At 37.8% G+C, this 16067-nt stretch overlaps 1 protein-coding gene across 5 annotated transcripts in view; it reads left to right on the top strand.

Moving 5' to 3' along the window:
- Positions 1-16067, top strand: part of Foxj3 (forkhead box J3) — a 100508-nt gene that overhangs the window by 33263 nt on the left and 51178 nt on the right. For all 5 annotated transcript variants that reach the window (XM_070017182.1, XM_070017180.1, XM_070017184.1 and 2 more), the window contains exon 4: positions 5931-6005. In XM_070017182.1, coding sequence (XP_069873283.1) covers positions 5931-6005 — 75 coding nt within the window. The remainder of the gene's footprint in view (positions 1-5930; positions 6006-16067) is intronic.

Here is a 16067-nt window from a genome sequence, read left to right on the forward strand (position 1 = left end):
ATGCATGCTAGACGAGCACTCTACCACTAAGCCACCTTCCCAGTCCACCCCATCACCTTTTAAATGTTTTATGAATTACAAAAAATTAAAAGAGATGAGAAAAGGAAACCCTAAAAATGAAGTTTTTTTTTTTTTTAAACCTAACATCATACCAAATTAATAACAGGAAAAAAACCTTTGACCATGACACTCTGACTATTCGTGTGTATTCTAAGGTCAAAAAGAAGGGAAATTATGAAGCTTAATTATTTAGTAGATCTGTGTTTGGTAGTAGTACTTCACTAGAGGCCTTCTCTATCTCCAGTAGCTCCAAGAATAGGAGAGAAGTTAAGATGTTGGGAGTAGTTCTGAAAATTTATATGCCTGGGTAGGGTAGAACAAATGAATACATAGGTTGATGGGTTGAGGTATTTGGGCAGGGGAAGGAAGCTATTAGGACAGTCACAGTGGGAGAAGGTTCAGGTTGTAATTGATTGGATTGGCGGTACCACTTTAAATTCAAGTTAAAAAAATAAATGATTTTAAAATTTGGATTCTTATATCACAATTCCAGAGATTTTGAACTAGTTACTCAGAAAATAGCTTAGGAATTTTCATTAAAATATATCACAAGTCTTTGAGAGGCTACTTTTGGGATCAGTGTCAACCAACATGCCTTGATTATTTAACTAGAGCCATTTTTCTTAAGACTGACAGGGATCATTCTGACCTGTATACCCCTGACTTCCTGGGCTCATAGAAGATAGATACTACCTAAGTTGTATAGTCTTAAGCAATTTTTTTGTGAGGAGTATATATGTCCAGGCTTTCCCATTTCTGTGAGTGTTTTTATTTTCTAAATATGCTTTTTGTTTGTGTGAGTACTGGTCTAGAGGCTATCACTCCACTACATGAGTCACAGTTCTACTTCCAGTTTTTTTGGTAATTAATTGGAAATAAGGGTCTTAGACTCTCCTGTCCAGACTAGCTTTGAAACTTGATCTTTACATCTCAGCTTCCTGAATAGCTAGGATTACAGGTGTGAGCCCCTGGCACCTGGCTTAAATATCTTTCGAGGATCGAAGAGAACAGTAAGCAAGAGGGGTTCTTAGAAAAGAAGAAAGGGAGCATGAATTAGGAAGCTGTTATATTAGTTTTAATGAGATAGTAACATAACATAAGATGGAGTGAAGTAGGTAGATATAAGGAAGAATTAACAAGACATCTCAGTTCTGGGCATTTACTCCAATGATCACAAACAAGGCCATACTAAAGCTATAACACAACTATGTTTATCTCAGCATTATTCACCATAGCTAAGATATGGAACCAGCCCAGATGCCCCTCAGTAAGAAGAAAATGTGGCATGCATATATATATATATATATATACATACATATACACACATATACATACATACATACATACATACATACATACATACATATACACAGTGGAATTCTGTGCTTCCACCAGAATGACACCTACCCAATTGTTAGAAAATGGAACGACTTGGAAAAAGTCATGTAAGTGAAATAAGCCAGACCCAAAGAAATAGAGGTCCCATGGTTTCCTTTATTTGCAGTAATTAGTATATGTTTAGGATAATCTTATCAGATGAGCAGAAAAATTCAAAAGCTATCTATGTATTTGGATAGGTTCATTTTGCTTAGGATCATCTTATATGATCATATCTATGATCATATAAGATGATCCTAAGCAAAATGAACCCCAAAGTATGGATATAAGAGGTTTTCTTTGTTGTTGTTTTTAAAGTATTATGTGATTTTTTTGTTTCTTTTGTATGTTCTTCCTCCTATGTCACTGTATTTGATTTTGGTACCATGCATCTTGTATATACATATATCTAATTTGGGGAGAGGGAGGGGAATAACAAAATGCTGAAACAAGGACACAAGATGATACATTGCAACAATGATATTCATAAGACATTATGTTGGGGGCTGGGAAGGTGGCTCAGTGGTAAAGCGCTTGCCTTGCATGCATGAGGCCCTGGGTTCGATTCCCCAGCACAACATAAGCAAAAAGAAAAAAGCCGGAAGTGGCGGTGTGGCTCAACTGGTAGAGCGCTAGCCTTGAGCTGAAGTGCTGAGGGACAGTGCCCAGGCCCCATGACCGGACTCCCCCCCCCAAAAAAAAAAGAAGACATTATGTTGAAATGAACTTTACAACTTTGTGTGTGGGGGGGAGAGGGGAAGTGGGGAGGAAAGAGTTAGTAGGGGAATAACAAAGGAGGGGGTACAATGCTCCATAAGAAATGTACTTACTACTTTACTGATGTAACTGTAACCTCTCGGTACAGCATCTTTACAAGAAAGTAAAATTAAAAAAAAAAAACAAGACGATGATAGATTTGTTTTAGATGGTGAAGTAAGGATAAAGGCAAAGGTTTCTGATTGAAGCAGTTTAAAAAAATCATTTGATTAGTAAATGAATTAATTTGTAGTGGTATTGGGGTTTGAATTTGGCCTCTAGAATTACCCTACCACTTGAGCCATACCCTTATAACTTGTTTTAAATTTATTTTTCCAAATTGAGCCTTATACTTTGGTCCTGGGTTGGCCTCAGACTATGATCCTCCTACTTTTACCTTCCAAGTAGCATAGGTATGTATGGCTTGCTTCTTGAAACAGGCTTGCTTCAAACCGTGTTCTTGGCCTCAAATCACTAGTCTCCTATCTCTGCCTTCTGAGTAGTTAAAATTTTGTGAGCAACTATTTCTGACCAATACGGTCTTTAAACTGAGAAGGGAAAATCTCACAGGTTGGATATAAAGATTGAGTTTAGTTTCAGACATGTTGAATTTGAAGTGCTTCTGGAGATGTCCAATTGACAGTTGAAATATATGTTAGTACCCAGAAGTAATGTCTGTATTGTATTTAAGTGTCATGAATGATCACTGAAGTCATGGCTATAAATGTGATCAACTAGGTAGCAGATACCGCAGCATATAGGGAAATGAAAAAAGAACACAGGGTTAGAAACCTAAAAATTTACAACATTTAAGCTTTTTAGAGTAGAGATTGTTTCTTTTAGATTTGGTTCCAGTATATGACTATTATATTTTATTCCACATTTATTTTAGTAGTGTATGTCTTTTAAAATTATTTTTAGTGTTGGTCTTTTTTTTTTTTTTTTTAGGTATTGGGGTTTGAACTCTTTTTTACATACTAGTCAGGTGCTCTATCACTTGAACCATGTCTTCAACCCTTAAATTATTTTTAGTGATTGCTGTAAGTTTCCTATATTTATCACAGTATGTTTAGGCTGCTAAAGCTTTAAAAAAAAACAGACTTGGTAATGTATGACCAATAAACATTTGTTACATTTCTAGAATTTGGGAATTCCTAGATGACGTTATTGGCAGATTTGGTGTCTGGAAGCTGTTGTACTAGTCTTAGTGAAGGTTCATAGATGGCTGTCATCTTGGTATAATCTCACATAGTAGAAGGGGCAAGTGAGTTTTCCTAGAATTTCTTTTCTAAGTGTTAATAATCCTTTTCATTGGAATTAAGTTTCAACACAATTTTTATTTTTATTTTTTGTTGATCATGGGTCTTGAACTTAGTGCCTAGGCACTGTCCCTGACTTTTTCAGCACCAGGCTGCCACTTTGAGCTACAGCTCCACTCACAGACTTTCCTGCCCAGGCTGGCTTCAGATTTCAGCCTCTTGAATAGCTAGGATTATAGGTGTGAGCAGTCAGTGCCTGGCTGTCAACACAAGAATTTTGAGGGGACACAAACATTCCATTCATTGCAACATCTTTAACTTACTACATTCTACTTTTATATAGTATTAAGCTATTTTATGGTTGTGTAAGACCTTTATAAATTATCCTTCCAGTTCCTTTGCTCCATTCTTTGTGTTGTTGTCACATGTTTTACATATTTTATAAACCCTATAATAAATCATTGCATTTTCTTTAGTCTTTGAAGAATTTTACAAGTAAGAAAATAAATTTTAAATGCACCTTTATTTTTATCATTTCTGGTACTCTTCAACCTGATGAACTTTCATGATAATGTTAGCTAGTTAGGACTAAAGAAAATAAATTCTTTGAGCTTTTATCTGGAAGTCTATCCCCTCTTCCCCCCCAGTATGGCCTCAGTGCTGGGATCTTAGCACTCCTGACTTTTTATCTTGCTTTGTGAGAGGTATTTTCACTGCATTTATAGTTGACCTTCACCTCCTCTCCCACTTTGAGTATCTTGAAATATCACTCAGTTGTTTTCTGGCTTACATAATTTTGAAAACATCCACTATAATTCTTTATTCTTCTATACATAATCTTATAATCTTTGTTTCCTTTCTGGCTACTTTTAAGGTGTTGTTTATGTTTTTGTCATTTTAACTACAATGCATATAGGAATGCATATAGTTTTTTTTTTTGAAGGGATTTGCTGAGGAAGTAAAGCAAGTACTTATAACTTCCAGCCCTTGAGTGATAAATTTTTAATTCACTGTGCTTGGTATGTAGGGTGGTATCTTGTGTTATTTTTGGAAATTTTTTGACTGTTAATTTGTGAAGTTTTCCTTCTGCCTCATTTTCTTTCTAGGACTTGAACTATATGTGTGTTATATATAATTATATATGTATCATATAATAACATTAATTATATATGTATTAAATAACACATATATTGTTTTTCAGTGATCTGTAATGTTTTATTTTAAAGTCTTGTTGCACATCTGTGTACATTTTTTGGTCTTAGTTTAGATTGAACCCAGGACCTCAAGAGCATATTAAGCAAGTACTTGCCCATTGAATTATATCCAACCCTTACCATTAAAAAAAAAAAGACTAGGGGCTGGGAAGGTGGCTCAGTGGTAGAGTGCTTGCCTTGCATGCCTGAGGCCCTGGGTTTGATTCCTCAGCACATAAGCAAAAAGAAAAAAGCCGGAAGTGGCGCTGTGGCTCAAGTGGTAGAGCGCTAGCCTGGAGCTAAAGAGCTGAGGGACAGTGCCCAGGCCCAGAGTTCAGGCCCCATGACCAGATCCCCCTACCCCCCCAAAAAAGGGACTAAAAAGTGGTTAAATACGATCTATAAGCTGTCTAGACCTTGTAGGAAAGCAAAAAGAAAAAATAGGCAACTTGGCGCTAGTGGCCCACCCTGGCTGCTCAGGAAGTTGAGATCTGAGGATTGCAGTTTGAAGGCAACCCAGGCAGGAAAGTCTCTTATCTACAATTAATCAAAGAAAAAGCAGGTGGTAGTGCTGTGGCTCAAGTGGTAAATGCTAGCCTTGAACAAAAGATGCTCAGGGACAGTGCCCAGGTCCACAGTTCAAAAAAAAGAAAATAGCCGGGCGCTGGTGGCTCACGCCTGTAATCCTAGCTACTCAGGAGGCTGAGATCTGAGGATCCGGTTCAAAGCCAGCCCGGGCAGGAAAGACCGCGAGACTCCTATCTCCAATAAACCACCAGAAAACCGGATGTGGCGCTGTAGTTCAAGTGGTAGAGCGCTCGCCTTGAGCTGAAGAGCTGAGGGACAGCGCCCAGGCCCAGAGTTCAAGCCCCACGACCGACAAAAAAAAAAAAAAAGAAAATAGTCATCACCTAAAATTTCACTTAAAACATTTTGTGTTTTGATTTGTTTCCAAGAATAAATTAAAGCCATAATCTGTGTACATTTTTGTATTTGTCCTTCAATATTTAATGTTATTATCAGGCCTCTTCCTGCATCAATAAAGCGTCTTAAATAGTGAAAATATGCTACATTATTGTGGAATTCACTAGAAATTGTCTTGTCTAATAACTTCCCTTTTCAGCATGCATAATTGGAAAATCAGGTTTAATTTGAAGATCATTCAAAATGTTTATTCCATTTGTTGTTATATTCTGATGCATAGAAATATTTAGGTTTCTGGTTCTGTTCTCAAAGTTTACTTTTTTATTCCATTCATCCAATGAATTTTCTTCTTTAATTTCAGAATTCCATTCGACATAATCTGTCACTGAACAAATGTTTCCTTAAAGTGCCTCGATCCAAGGATGACCCTGGAAAGGTAGGATTATTTTGTTAAATGCATTTGGATTCTTCTGTTTGAATTATTAATCAGGAACCTTTGAGGTGTAGCAAGTACTCTTCTACCACATTTCACCCTGGTTTAGTTGGTATGTTTTAAGGACCAGCCAGTTAGTGAGAGCTTTTAAGCAAGAGAAAGCCAGCAAAAGTTAGTTTCAATTGTTTATTTTTCCTATTCTAGTCTTTGGTTGTGTTCGTAAGTGTTGTGCATTGAATTTAATTTGATGTTGGAACTGCTTGTAAGGAACTATAATCTATAAAACTATTATACATTGTAATAAGTAGCAAATGAAAAAATTCTAACTTTCAATGTTTGTTATTACTTTGTTTTCTTAGCTATTTTTTTTCTTGACTATCCTTCTATTGTTACATTTTTAAGTTTGTATCTACAGGGATTTCTTTTTTTAACTCCCCCTACCCTTTTAGTAGCCATGTCAACTGTAGTGTGGCTTTAAGTTGGTATAGTTGGTTTTTTGGTACTCCTTATGGAACTCAGGGTTTCATGCCTTCTAGCAGGTAGGTATTCTATTACTTGAGCCATTCCTCTAGCAATTTGCTTGGTTTCAAAAGCTCAGACCATGTCTGTTTGGACCATACTTGGTTGTCTGCGTAAGTTATTAGATTAAGACTTTTAGATATTGTACCTATTGGTAAGATATATTCTTGTTTGAATGGTTAGACTTCTTTAGGCTAATGTCTCTGGAAGTGTAAGTCTAATCATATAAACACCCTGCATAAAAATATTCCTCGATGTCTTGGGAGATACTTGTTTACTATGTTATAAAATATCCTTTATAATCATTTGCTTAATCTGTCATTTGAGTTTAGATTCTTTTCATTCAAAATTTACTCTGAAGAACCTCTTGAAGTTTCCAAAACATGTCTTTCATATGGTCTTAAAGGCCTATTGCTTGTCTTTTAAGATTGATGGGTAACATTACCTCTCTGGAACTTTTGTTTTCCCATACTTCAGTTTGTTTTGCTTTCCTGTTATTTGTCATTGTCCTGTCTTATTTCTTTATTTTTGGGCTTGCTTTCTCTAATTTACAGTGACTATCACATAGTAGCCAGTGATCTTTCAAAGATGTTAATTGACCATACAGTTTTTGTTTGACTGTTTTTCAAACTCTTCATTAGTTACCTACTGCTCTTAGGTTAAAGATATTTTAGGCTGGGTACCAGTGGCTCATGCCTATATCTTAGCTATTCAAGAGGCTGAGATCTGAGGATCGCAGTTCAAAGCCAGCTTGGGCAGGAAAGTCCATGAGACTCTTATCCCCAATTAACCACTAGAAAACTGGAAGTGAAGCTGTGGTTCAAAGTGGTAGAGTGCTAGCTTTGAGTGTAAAAGCTCAGAGACAGCTCCCAGACCCAAAGTTCAAATCCTACAACCTACTAAAAACCAGATCATGTATACTTAGCCCCTGATGCTTGCACAGTGGCTACTGGTACTGAGGAGGCCCTCTTGTTCAATGGTAAATCTGTATCTTCCACTAGACTTTTAGCTTCTTGAGGTTGCAATTTCTATCTTAAAGCAGACACCCCCTAAGTAAGCAATGCTTTATAGTGCTTTTTGGCATCTACTTTATCAAGTGGTTCTCCAAAAGATTGTTATATTACTATAATAGTCTTACATTTTTATCCTTGTTCACACCTCTATAACTTTGTGAACAGTAATTGACAATAAAAATTTTCTTTCCTTTAAAGCAGACTTATTTAAGCTAAGCTAGAATTTGATATACAAATTTCTTTGTAATTTTTTAAATAGGTAGTCTTATGAGTCAGATTAAGAAATACTTTGAAAAGACGAGAAATTTTATTTGAAATTTGTAAAGGCACTAATGAGATTTTATAAACATTTGATTCTGATTTAACTTTTTTTTTTTTTTTTGGTGCTGGTCCTGGGGCTTGAACTCAGAGCTTAGGCATTGTCTGTGAGCTTTTTTTGCTCAAGGCTAATGCTTTACCACTTGAGCTATAGCTTCATTTTCAGCTTTTTTGGTGCTTAATTGGAGATAGGAGTTTATAGACTTTTCTACCTAGACTGGCTTTGAACAGTGATCCTCAGAACTTAGCCTTCTGAGTAGGAATATAGGCATGAGCCCCTGGTGCCCAGCTGATTTAACTTTTAATGAATTACAGATATTAAAATTCAAAGCACACAACAAGAATGCCTGACTTATTATGTACTATATTTTAACCAATTGGCGAGCAATTTAAAAACCTTGTGCAATGCCAGGTGCCGATGGCTCCTCCTACTCAGGATGCTGAGTAGCCCAGGCAAGAGAGTATGTGAGTAAGACTCTTATCTCCAGTTAACTACCAAAAAAGCCAGAAGTGGTTCAAGTGCTAGAGTACTAGCCTTGAGCACAAAAAGCTCATAGACAGTGTTCAGGCCCTGAGTGCAAGCCTCAGGACAAGCACAAAAAACAAACAATAACAACAACAAAAAACATCTTGTGCTATCAGTTTTTTTTTGCACAGAAGTTAATTTTTCTTCTATATTAAGTAATCTCACAGGTTAAGGAGATGTGAAAAACATTTTACTCTTTTACATTTTACTCTATTCTTTTGTTTTCAGAATTACCTGGAAATGAATTGAGTTCAATAAATTGAAGCCTAAGAGCTTTCAGCTTTTTCTGTTAGTCTCAAATTTATCAAAATACATCATTGTTCTAGTCTCAAATTTATCAAAATACATCATTGTTCTCATTAAATCATAATAAGTAAATACCTTATATTTGCTCTTACAAAGTACATTTTTAGTAATATAGTAGCATTCAGTTCTGATCGTAAAGTGAGGTTTAAATAACTGTTGTTCCTTTTGATTATGGATATAAATTAGTATTGTGTATTTGATCTTAATACATTCAAATGATTAAAGTCATTTTTATTTTTTTACATCAAACAGATTTTGTTTAAAGAGGAAACAAAATTCCATTGTTTTAAGATGTTTTGAAAACCTCAGTAGCACCTAGCACATTTTAAGAAGTACTGAAGAGTGACTTACTTATTCAGGTTCATTGTAGAATAAGAACACTGTTATATTGGCTAGATTTACAACCCAACATATAACTAACTTAAGGGTGGGTAGAGGGGCGATACTTCTGCAAGAACTGTAACTGGATTCTTAAGTTATTATCAATTAGGATATCTCTTTCCATTTGTTAGTTTGGCTATTTTCTCTGATGGTTTCATTTTTGTCCCAGGTGGCTACCAACAGTTTGTCATTTCCATTCTGCCAGCTTAGTGAAAGCAGTATGTGCCTTCTGTGTTCCTCCACCTGCCTTCCAGGTGGAAATATAACAGGTGTCCTAAAATGAATGCTGACTAGTGATTTTTTCCATTATGCCAATCTTCCTCAAAAGGAAGGCCAAAATGTTAGTTAAGTTTTGGTACTTATGATTTGTTTTTTCTTTTTGTATTACAGTGTTTCCTGGCAATTTGAGGAGCTTTTCCAAAACCACCCTCACCACAGTGGGAGAAAACCATTGAGCCAAGGTGGGGTGGGAGTAGATTTTGAATTTGGGTGTGGGGTGGACTTTAACCCATTAGGGTTTGCTAGCCATGTCCTTTGCGCAAGTTCAGGAGATAGAATTAACTCAATATAGCATCTTCTTCATGGCAGAGATTCCTGCTGATGTGTTGTCCAAGAGGTGTAAAGATCAATCTGAAGTTGAACTGTGTTCTAGAATTACAGTTGTTTTTATATGGCTATTTTTTTCCATACTTGATTCTTTATGTAAGAAAACTTTGCCATAAAAGCCCTTCATATTTGAGATGTTGCTCCATATCTTGATGGCCTAGAATCCACTTTCCTCTGTTCTTGAAACTCATTTTCTGCAGCTAAATTGCTGTTTGACTTCTAAAAGAAACACAAATAAATGACATATTTTTGTCATCTGCAAGATCTCTTATATTTTCATTGATTAAAACTCCCTTCTTCCTTCTGTAGATCTGAAGTCTTTGTGTTTTCTTTTTCTTTTTTTGGCCATACTGAGGATTGAATCTAGGGTTTTATGCATCCTGTAATGCATAGAACAACATTATGTATTTGAGCTACTTTCCAGATATCTCTACTTTTTAGTTCTGTCTTTTAGCTTTCACAAGTTATTTTCTGTATTTTTGTGTGGCTTTTTGATATAATACACAATACACAAACTATATAGTTTTATACATTTATAATTATATATATGTATAGTATAATACACATGTATATACATACAGAGAGAGAGAGAGAGAGAGAGAGAGAGAGAGAGAGAGAGAGAGAGAGAGAGAGAGAGAGAGAGAGAGAGTGAGTTGGCACTGAGATTTGGACTCAGGGCCTTTGATTTGCTAGGCAGTGTTCTAACACTCAGCCGCACTCCTTAGCCCTTTTGGCTTTAGGGTTTGTTTTGTTTTGTGCTGGCACTGCACCAGGGCCTGGGTACTGTCCCTGAGCTTCTTGTTTAGGCTAGCAGTTTATCATTTGAGCCACAGCTCCATTTCTAGCTTTTTGGTGTTTAATTATAGGTAAGAATTTTATGGACTTTTCTGATGGGCTGGCTTCAAACCATGATCCTCAGATCTCAGCCTTCTGAGTAGCTAGGATTATAGACATGAGCTACCTGTGCCCAACTTTTAGTTATTTTTTTGAATAAGGTATTGAATTTTTGTCTAGTCTGGCCTGGTTGGAAGCTCTCCTGTGTATTCAGATTTGAAAGACTGAGTTAGAGATCAGAATAGATTTCAGAGAGGTAGCACTGTAGAGACAAAAAGAAGTGCCAGCCAGGCTTCTGATACACCAGTGGTCAGAACAGTTTAATTTCAGTTGCCTTTTATTTATATATGCAGTGTAAGTAAGAGAACATTTTATTGATCTTTTTCTTTTCCAAGTTGAAACCTCAGTTTTAATATAATATTTAACCCTAAAATTAACATAAAAATTATAAGGTAAAATTCACAGAATGTAAGCACCACTATAATCAAGATATACATGTATATTCTATAATATCCTCTGTAGTCAGCTCCCTCCCTTTCCTCAAGCTTTGGAAAGTACTCATCTGTTTTCTGTTCGAATTTTGTCTTACATGCACACATACACACACATACCCCAAAACCATACAGGTGCCCTAGTGCTGAGCCACACTTCCAGCCCTTTTTTTTTCCCCCCAGGGCTGAGGACCAAACCCAGGGCTTGCGCCCGCTGGGTGGGCACCCTTCCGCTGGGCTAAACCCCCAGCCCCCCAGCCCTTTTTTTTTGATGGTCATTATTGAGATAGTCTTGCTTCCTATCTAGGCATGCACCTGGACCACAATCTGATTATTTTAGGCTTCTTGTTATAGTTGGGATAACAGGCATACCACCACCAAGCCCAGCTTCTAGCTTGTTTCTGTTGGAGTAGTGCCTTGTAGACTATTCTGCTTGGGCTGGCCTAGAATCACATTCTTCTAATGTCAGCCTCTCTCATAGAATGACAAGTGAATGCTACCATATCTGGCTGAGGGTTGAGAAGGCATGTGGTGAACTTTTCTGTCCCCTGGCTAGGCTGCATCCTCGTTTTTCCCAGTCTCAGCCACCCAAGTAGCTAGTATTACCAGTGTGAGCCTTTAGCACCTGGTATAAGTGTTCTTTTTGGAGTGCCTTTTTTAGTGTCATGCACTTGAGACTCATCTGTGTTATGAGTATTTGCAACTTGTTTTATTTTACTGCATGATCCTATCATCTGGCTTTATTCAAATTGTTGAATAACCATTTGAAGATAGGTGGGTAATTGTTAGTCATAAATTCATTTTACATCAAGTTCTTTAAGCTTATAGCATATAATTGACAAACATTGAGATATAACACTAAAATAGTCATTGTAAGCTAATTTTTTTGTATAGACTCTATATTAAACATGATGACCTGTGTGCCTTGGCAATTCATTGTGATACGGTAAAATCTCTACAAGTTCAAAACAGTTTTTAAAAGGATTAAACATTGATGACTTAAAATTAAGAAATAACTAATAATGTAGGGGATAGCCTTAACATTTAGAGAAATCACTTATTATAATCAATGTTTTATATATTTTAAACTCTCTGATGAGGAATAAATTCTTTAGCTTTCTCTAGTAATAGTTAGTTAAACCAACTGTCAGTGATTTAAAAAGTGACAGAAAAAAAACAAAACCAACCACATATAACCACATTTGCCCAAAAAGGTTGTTTCAGGGATGTTGACCTGGTATTGGAGTAATTGTATGTTGAGTCAATTTGCTAGCCAGTCTGCCTTTGAGTGCCTACTATGTTTGATCATTAGTAGTTTATTTTAGTAGTCTTAGTAGAATGGCTGTTTAACTTGCTGGTCTAAGTAGAAACTTCTGAGAATGAAAGATGATCTTTTTTTTTCCCCACTGAAAGTTCCTTTTATCATTTATCAGTCAAAAATAACAGCATAGATTCTAAAGCATAAGCTAAAAAGGCAATTACCTCATTCAAGGAAGCTATAGCTTTCAAGGTTCAATAGTATGAAGACAGAATTGTAAAAAATTGGCACCAGAATCTAACTTTTAATATCCACTTGCTGGCTTGAGCTCTGTACCCAGTATTCCAGAAGGCAATTTCTTCCCATTCCTCTAGATAACTTTTGCAAACATTTTAATATTTACTATTATGTTTATTGTAGCATCAGTTGCCTATGTTTATTGCCTATAGTTTAAAAGATTAAACATTCCTCTACTATAGTTTTTTTCAAACAATACTTGTATAAAATTATACAATCTAATTATATATGAAGTTGAATTTCTTGGCTCTCAAGAATTTATTGTTTCTGACTATCTATTACCCATGAATTCTCAAAATATAAGACCAGGAGCTAGGCAGTGGTGGCTTATGCCTATAATCCTAGCTACTCAGGAGGGTGAGATATGAGGATCACACTTCAAAGCCAGTCCAGGCAGGAAAATCTGTGAGACTAAAAAGATTGAATATTTTATTAGATTCAATGAACAGTATACGACATTTGTCACTCGAAAAATTCACAAGTGAAAAATTGAAATGCTGGATATTCTCATTATAGATGTTGTATAATTGTCTATTATCCTGAATTACATTTCTGTGCTTCTTTAGTGAATATTTTTCCACTACACAACACCTCCATTTGTTCTATCAGTATTATTTCTTCTTTCCAAGCTGTTAGGTTCAATAACCTTTTCTTGTTTTTCACAGTTTGTACTGTTTTCACTTCAGTGCACTACTATTGTAGTTTATTAAAATACAAATGAGAAAATTCAGAGTTGCTGTTACAGTGAGCGATTAAAAAAAATCATTGAATGCACCAACATAATGTTAAATAAGTCAGTTGAGGAAATAATATATATTTTTTCTTTAAAAACTCAATAAAGATTATGAAAACTACTCCATAACTAAGCATGAAATTATATCAGAAAATAATATAATGAGTTTGCTAACATGGAAGTAACATAAAATAACATCACTAGTACAAATGCCATCACTCCCCATCTTCCTTTGTAAAGAATTTATTTTTTGTAATAATCATCATGTGGACCCCTTCCTTGGCAACCACCTATCAGCGGCCCCTGTCCTGTCTGGCCTACAGTTGCCCTTTCCCATCACCCATTATAACAAGACCTGAAAGAATGCCACCCCAACTGCCATGCACATGCAAAAGGTGAGGAGCCCGCTTCACTAGGCAGTGGGCGCCATGTCTTTAGATAGCTATTATCTCAAACTCATCATATGCATCAGTCTGTAGAAGAAAGGGAAAGAGGGCTCACTGCCCAAGCCTGCAATCTCTTGATGGTACTGGATCCCTGACAGCAACAGCATGATCTGCTCTATGACAAGGTTCTTCAGGGGGCAAGGCATGCCAGCCTTTCCTTGGGCAGGTTTCACATTGTCTTCAAGTTGTACCTTTTCAAAACCTTGCTGCTTCTCAACTTCCGTCTTTGTGGGGCCTGACAGATCTGAGGGAGCCTCAGCAGCAGGGGTCTGGGTGGTTGTCCAGGCACTGCCTTCAACCTGCAAGGTGCAATAGCAGCTACTTCAGGTCTTTCTTCTTATTCCTCTTCTCCTGAGACAGCCAATTAACACACTTATCTTTCTGATACAGCTCAGCCAGCACTTCCATCTGTTCTTTATAGAAAACTGTGGTCTCTTCAATGGCAGTGATGTGGTTTGGCAGCTTCATCGATGTTGGAGTTCATCTACTTGATTATGGTAGTCCACCTTGTAGGGGCAAGTTGAGAATAAAACAGGTTTTCAGCTTCTTGGGCACATGTATATTCCTGCTTCCTGTTCCCAGCTGTGCCATTGTTCTAGTTGTTGGGGAAGAAGGCCTAGTGCTCCAGCTTTATATGTTATTGGGCTTCCAGGTTGGCCAGGTACTGGTAGTGGGCCTTGTAGTGCTGGTAGTACTGGTGCTCCTGCAGCTGCCAGCTGTTTCACCTTTTTTTTTTTTTTCATCAGTCATGGGGCTTGAATTCTGTCGCTGGGTGCTTGTCCTCAGCTCTTCAGCTCAAGCCTAGCGCTCTACCACTTGAGCCCCAGTGCCACTTCCGGTTTTCTGGTGGTTAACGAGATAAGAGTCTAACAGACTTTCCTGCCTGGGCTGGCTTTGAACTGTGATCCTCAGATCTCAGCCCCCTGAATAGCTAGGATTATAGGTAGGAGCCACTGGTCCCTGGCAGAGTTTCACCTTTGTTTCAGCAACTGATCATGCTTGAAGGTAAAAATCCCACATGGTTTGTGGGTTGTCTACATCCTTTAGGATAGTCATATCAAGTGGTGTTGCCTCCTCATCCTTTTTTTCTTTGCTCACTACTTCATCTTCCCTAGGAAAAGCCAGGAAACTGAGCAGCTTGTTCTGATATCTTACTTGCTTCTAGGCACTTAATTGTGTCTGGTGTGGTGCCCCAACTTGCTCTGCACCAGCTCCTGCTTCAGTTGTTCCAACAGCTGGGTCTGCCTCAGCAAGTGCTGCTGTAGGCCTCCTTCCCTGAGAGCTGCTGATTGGAGGCCCTGTGCTGTTCACAGTGGCTCTAAGCTTCTGCAGATCCTGAGCCACTTGGCTCCTTAACTCAGCCATCTCTTTCCATTCTTCTGACTTCTCTAGCTGGTCCAGCTTCTCCTGCAGATATTTCTTCACCTCCTGCTCTGAGTGCAGGATGCTATCAAGCGTTTCCTTCCCACTGTTTAGCCCATGAAAGCATCCTGCAGCTGGGCCATCTGATCTTTCAGCCCTTGGTTGTGCATGAGTGTGCATCTCAACGTTTCCTCTCCATTGTCTCAAGGAGCTTGTGTTGTTTCTCAGCATACTGATCCTGTTCCTCAGACTTCTCCAGTACCCACAGATGCTCCTGTTGCTCCAGGTTCTGGAGATTAAGGCTCTGGTTTTCCTGCTTCTGGATGTGAAGTTGTTCCTCCATGTTTTTTTAGCTCATCTGGTGGGCCTGGGCCTGCAGCTGCTGCTCAGCCTGAGATGGAAGGCTGTAGGGGCAGCAGCTCTGCCAGCTTGTTTTCTTAGTTCCCCCAAGGTTGGTCTCTAGATCCAACACCTGCCTCACCTCTTGCTCTTTTGCCTCTCTCAATTGGCTTATCTGCTGTAAGAGCTGCTGGACCTTCTTCCACATGGAACTCTTCCCCCTCGGTCCTCCGCAAAGTTGTCTCCCTCCAACTTTCATGTCACCAACTCTTTCATATTGTCTATTTGTCTTTCCAACTCTGCCCACTCCTCTAGTGCTTGTTGTAACTGGTGAAGTTTGATCTCCATGTCAGCCTTCTGTGTCAGGAGCACTCCAGCCTCTCCTGTAGCTTGGTGTTCTCTTCCTCCTGGTCATTACAGCTTCTGGTCTTTTTGTGGAGCTTCCACTTCACATTATTCAGGTCTTTAATGAGCTCTAGATTATTCTTGATTTCATTCTGTGTGGTGGAGACTGCTGACAATGTCATCTACAACTCTGTGACATGGTGCTGTGAAGCCTGCAGGCAGTTCTCTTTCTTTGGCCACCTGCTGCATGTGGGCCAGGGCAGATACTAAATTGAATTTTTCTGAAACCAA

The sequence above is a fragment of the Dipodomys merriami genome, unplaced genomic scaffold (assembly GCF_024711535.1).
Source record: "Dipodomys merriami isolate MVZ:Mamm:240054 unplaced genomic scaffold, mDipMer1.0.p SCAF_121, whole genome shotgun sequence".
NCBI classification, from domain to species: domain Eukaryota; kingdom Metazoa; phylum Chordata; class Mammalia; order Rodentia; family Heteromyidae; genus Dipodomys; species Dipodomys merriami.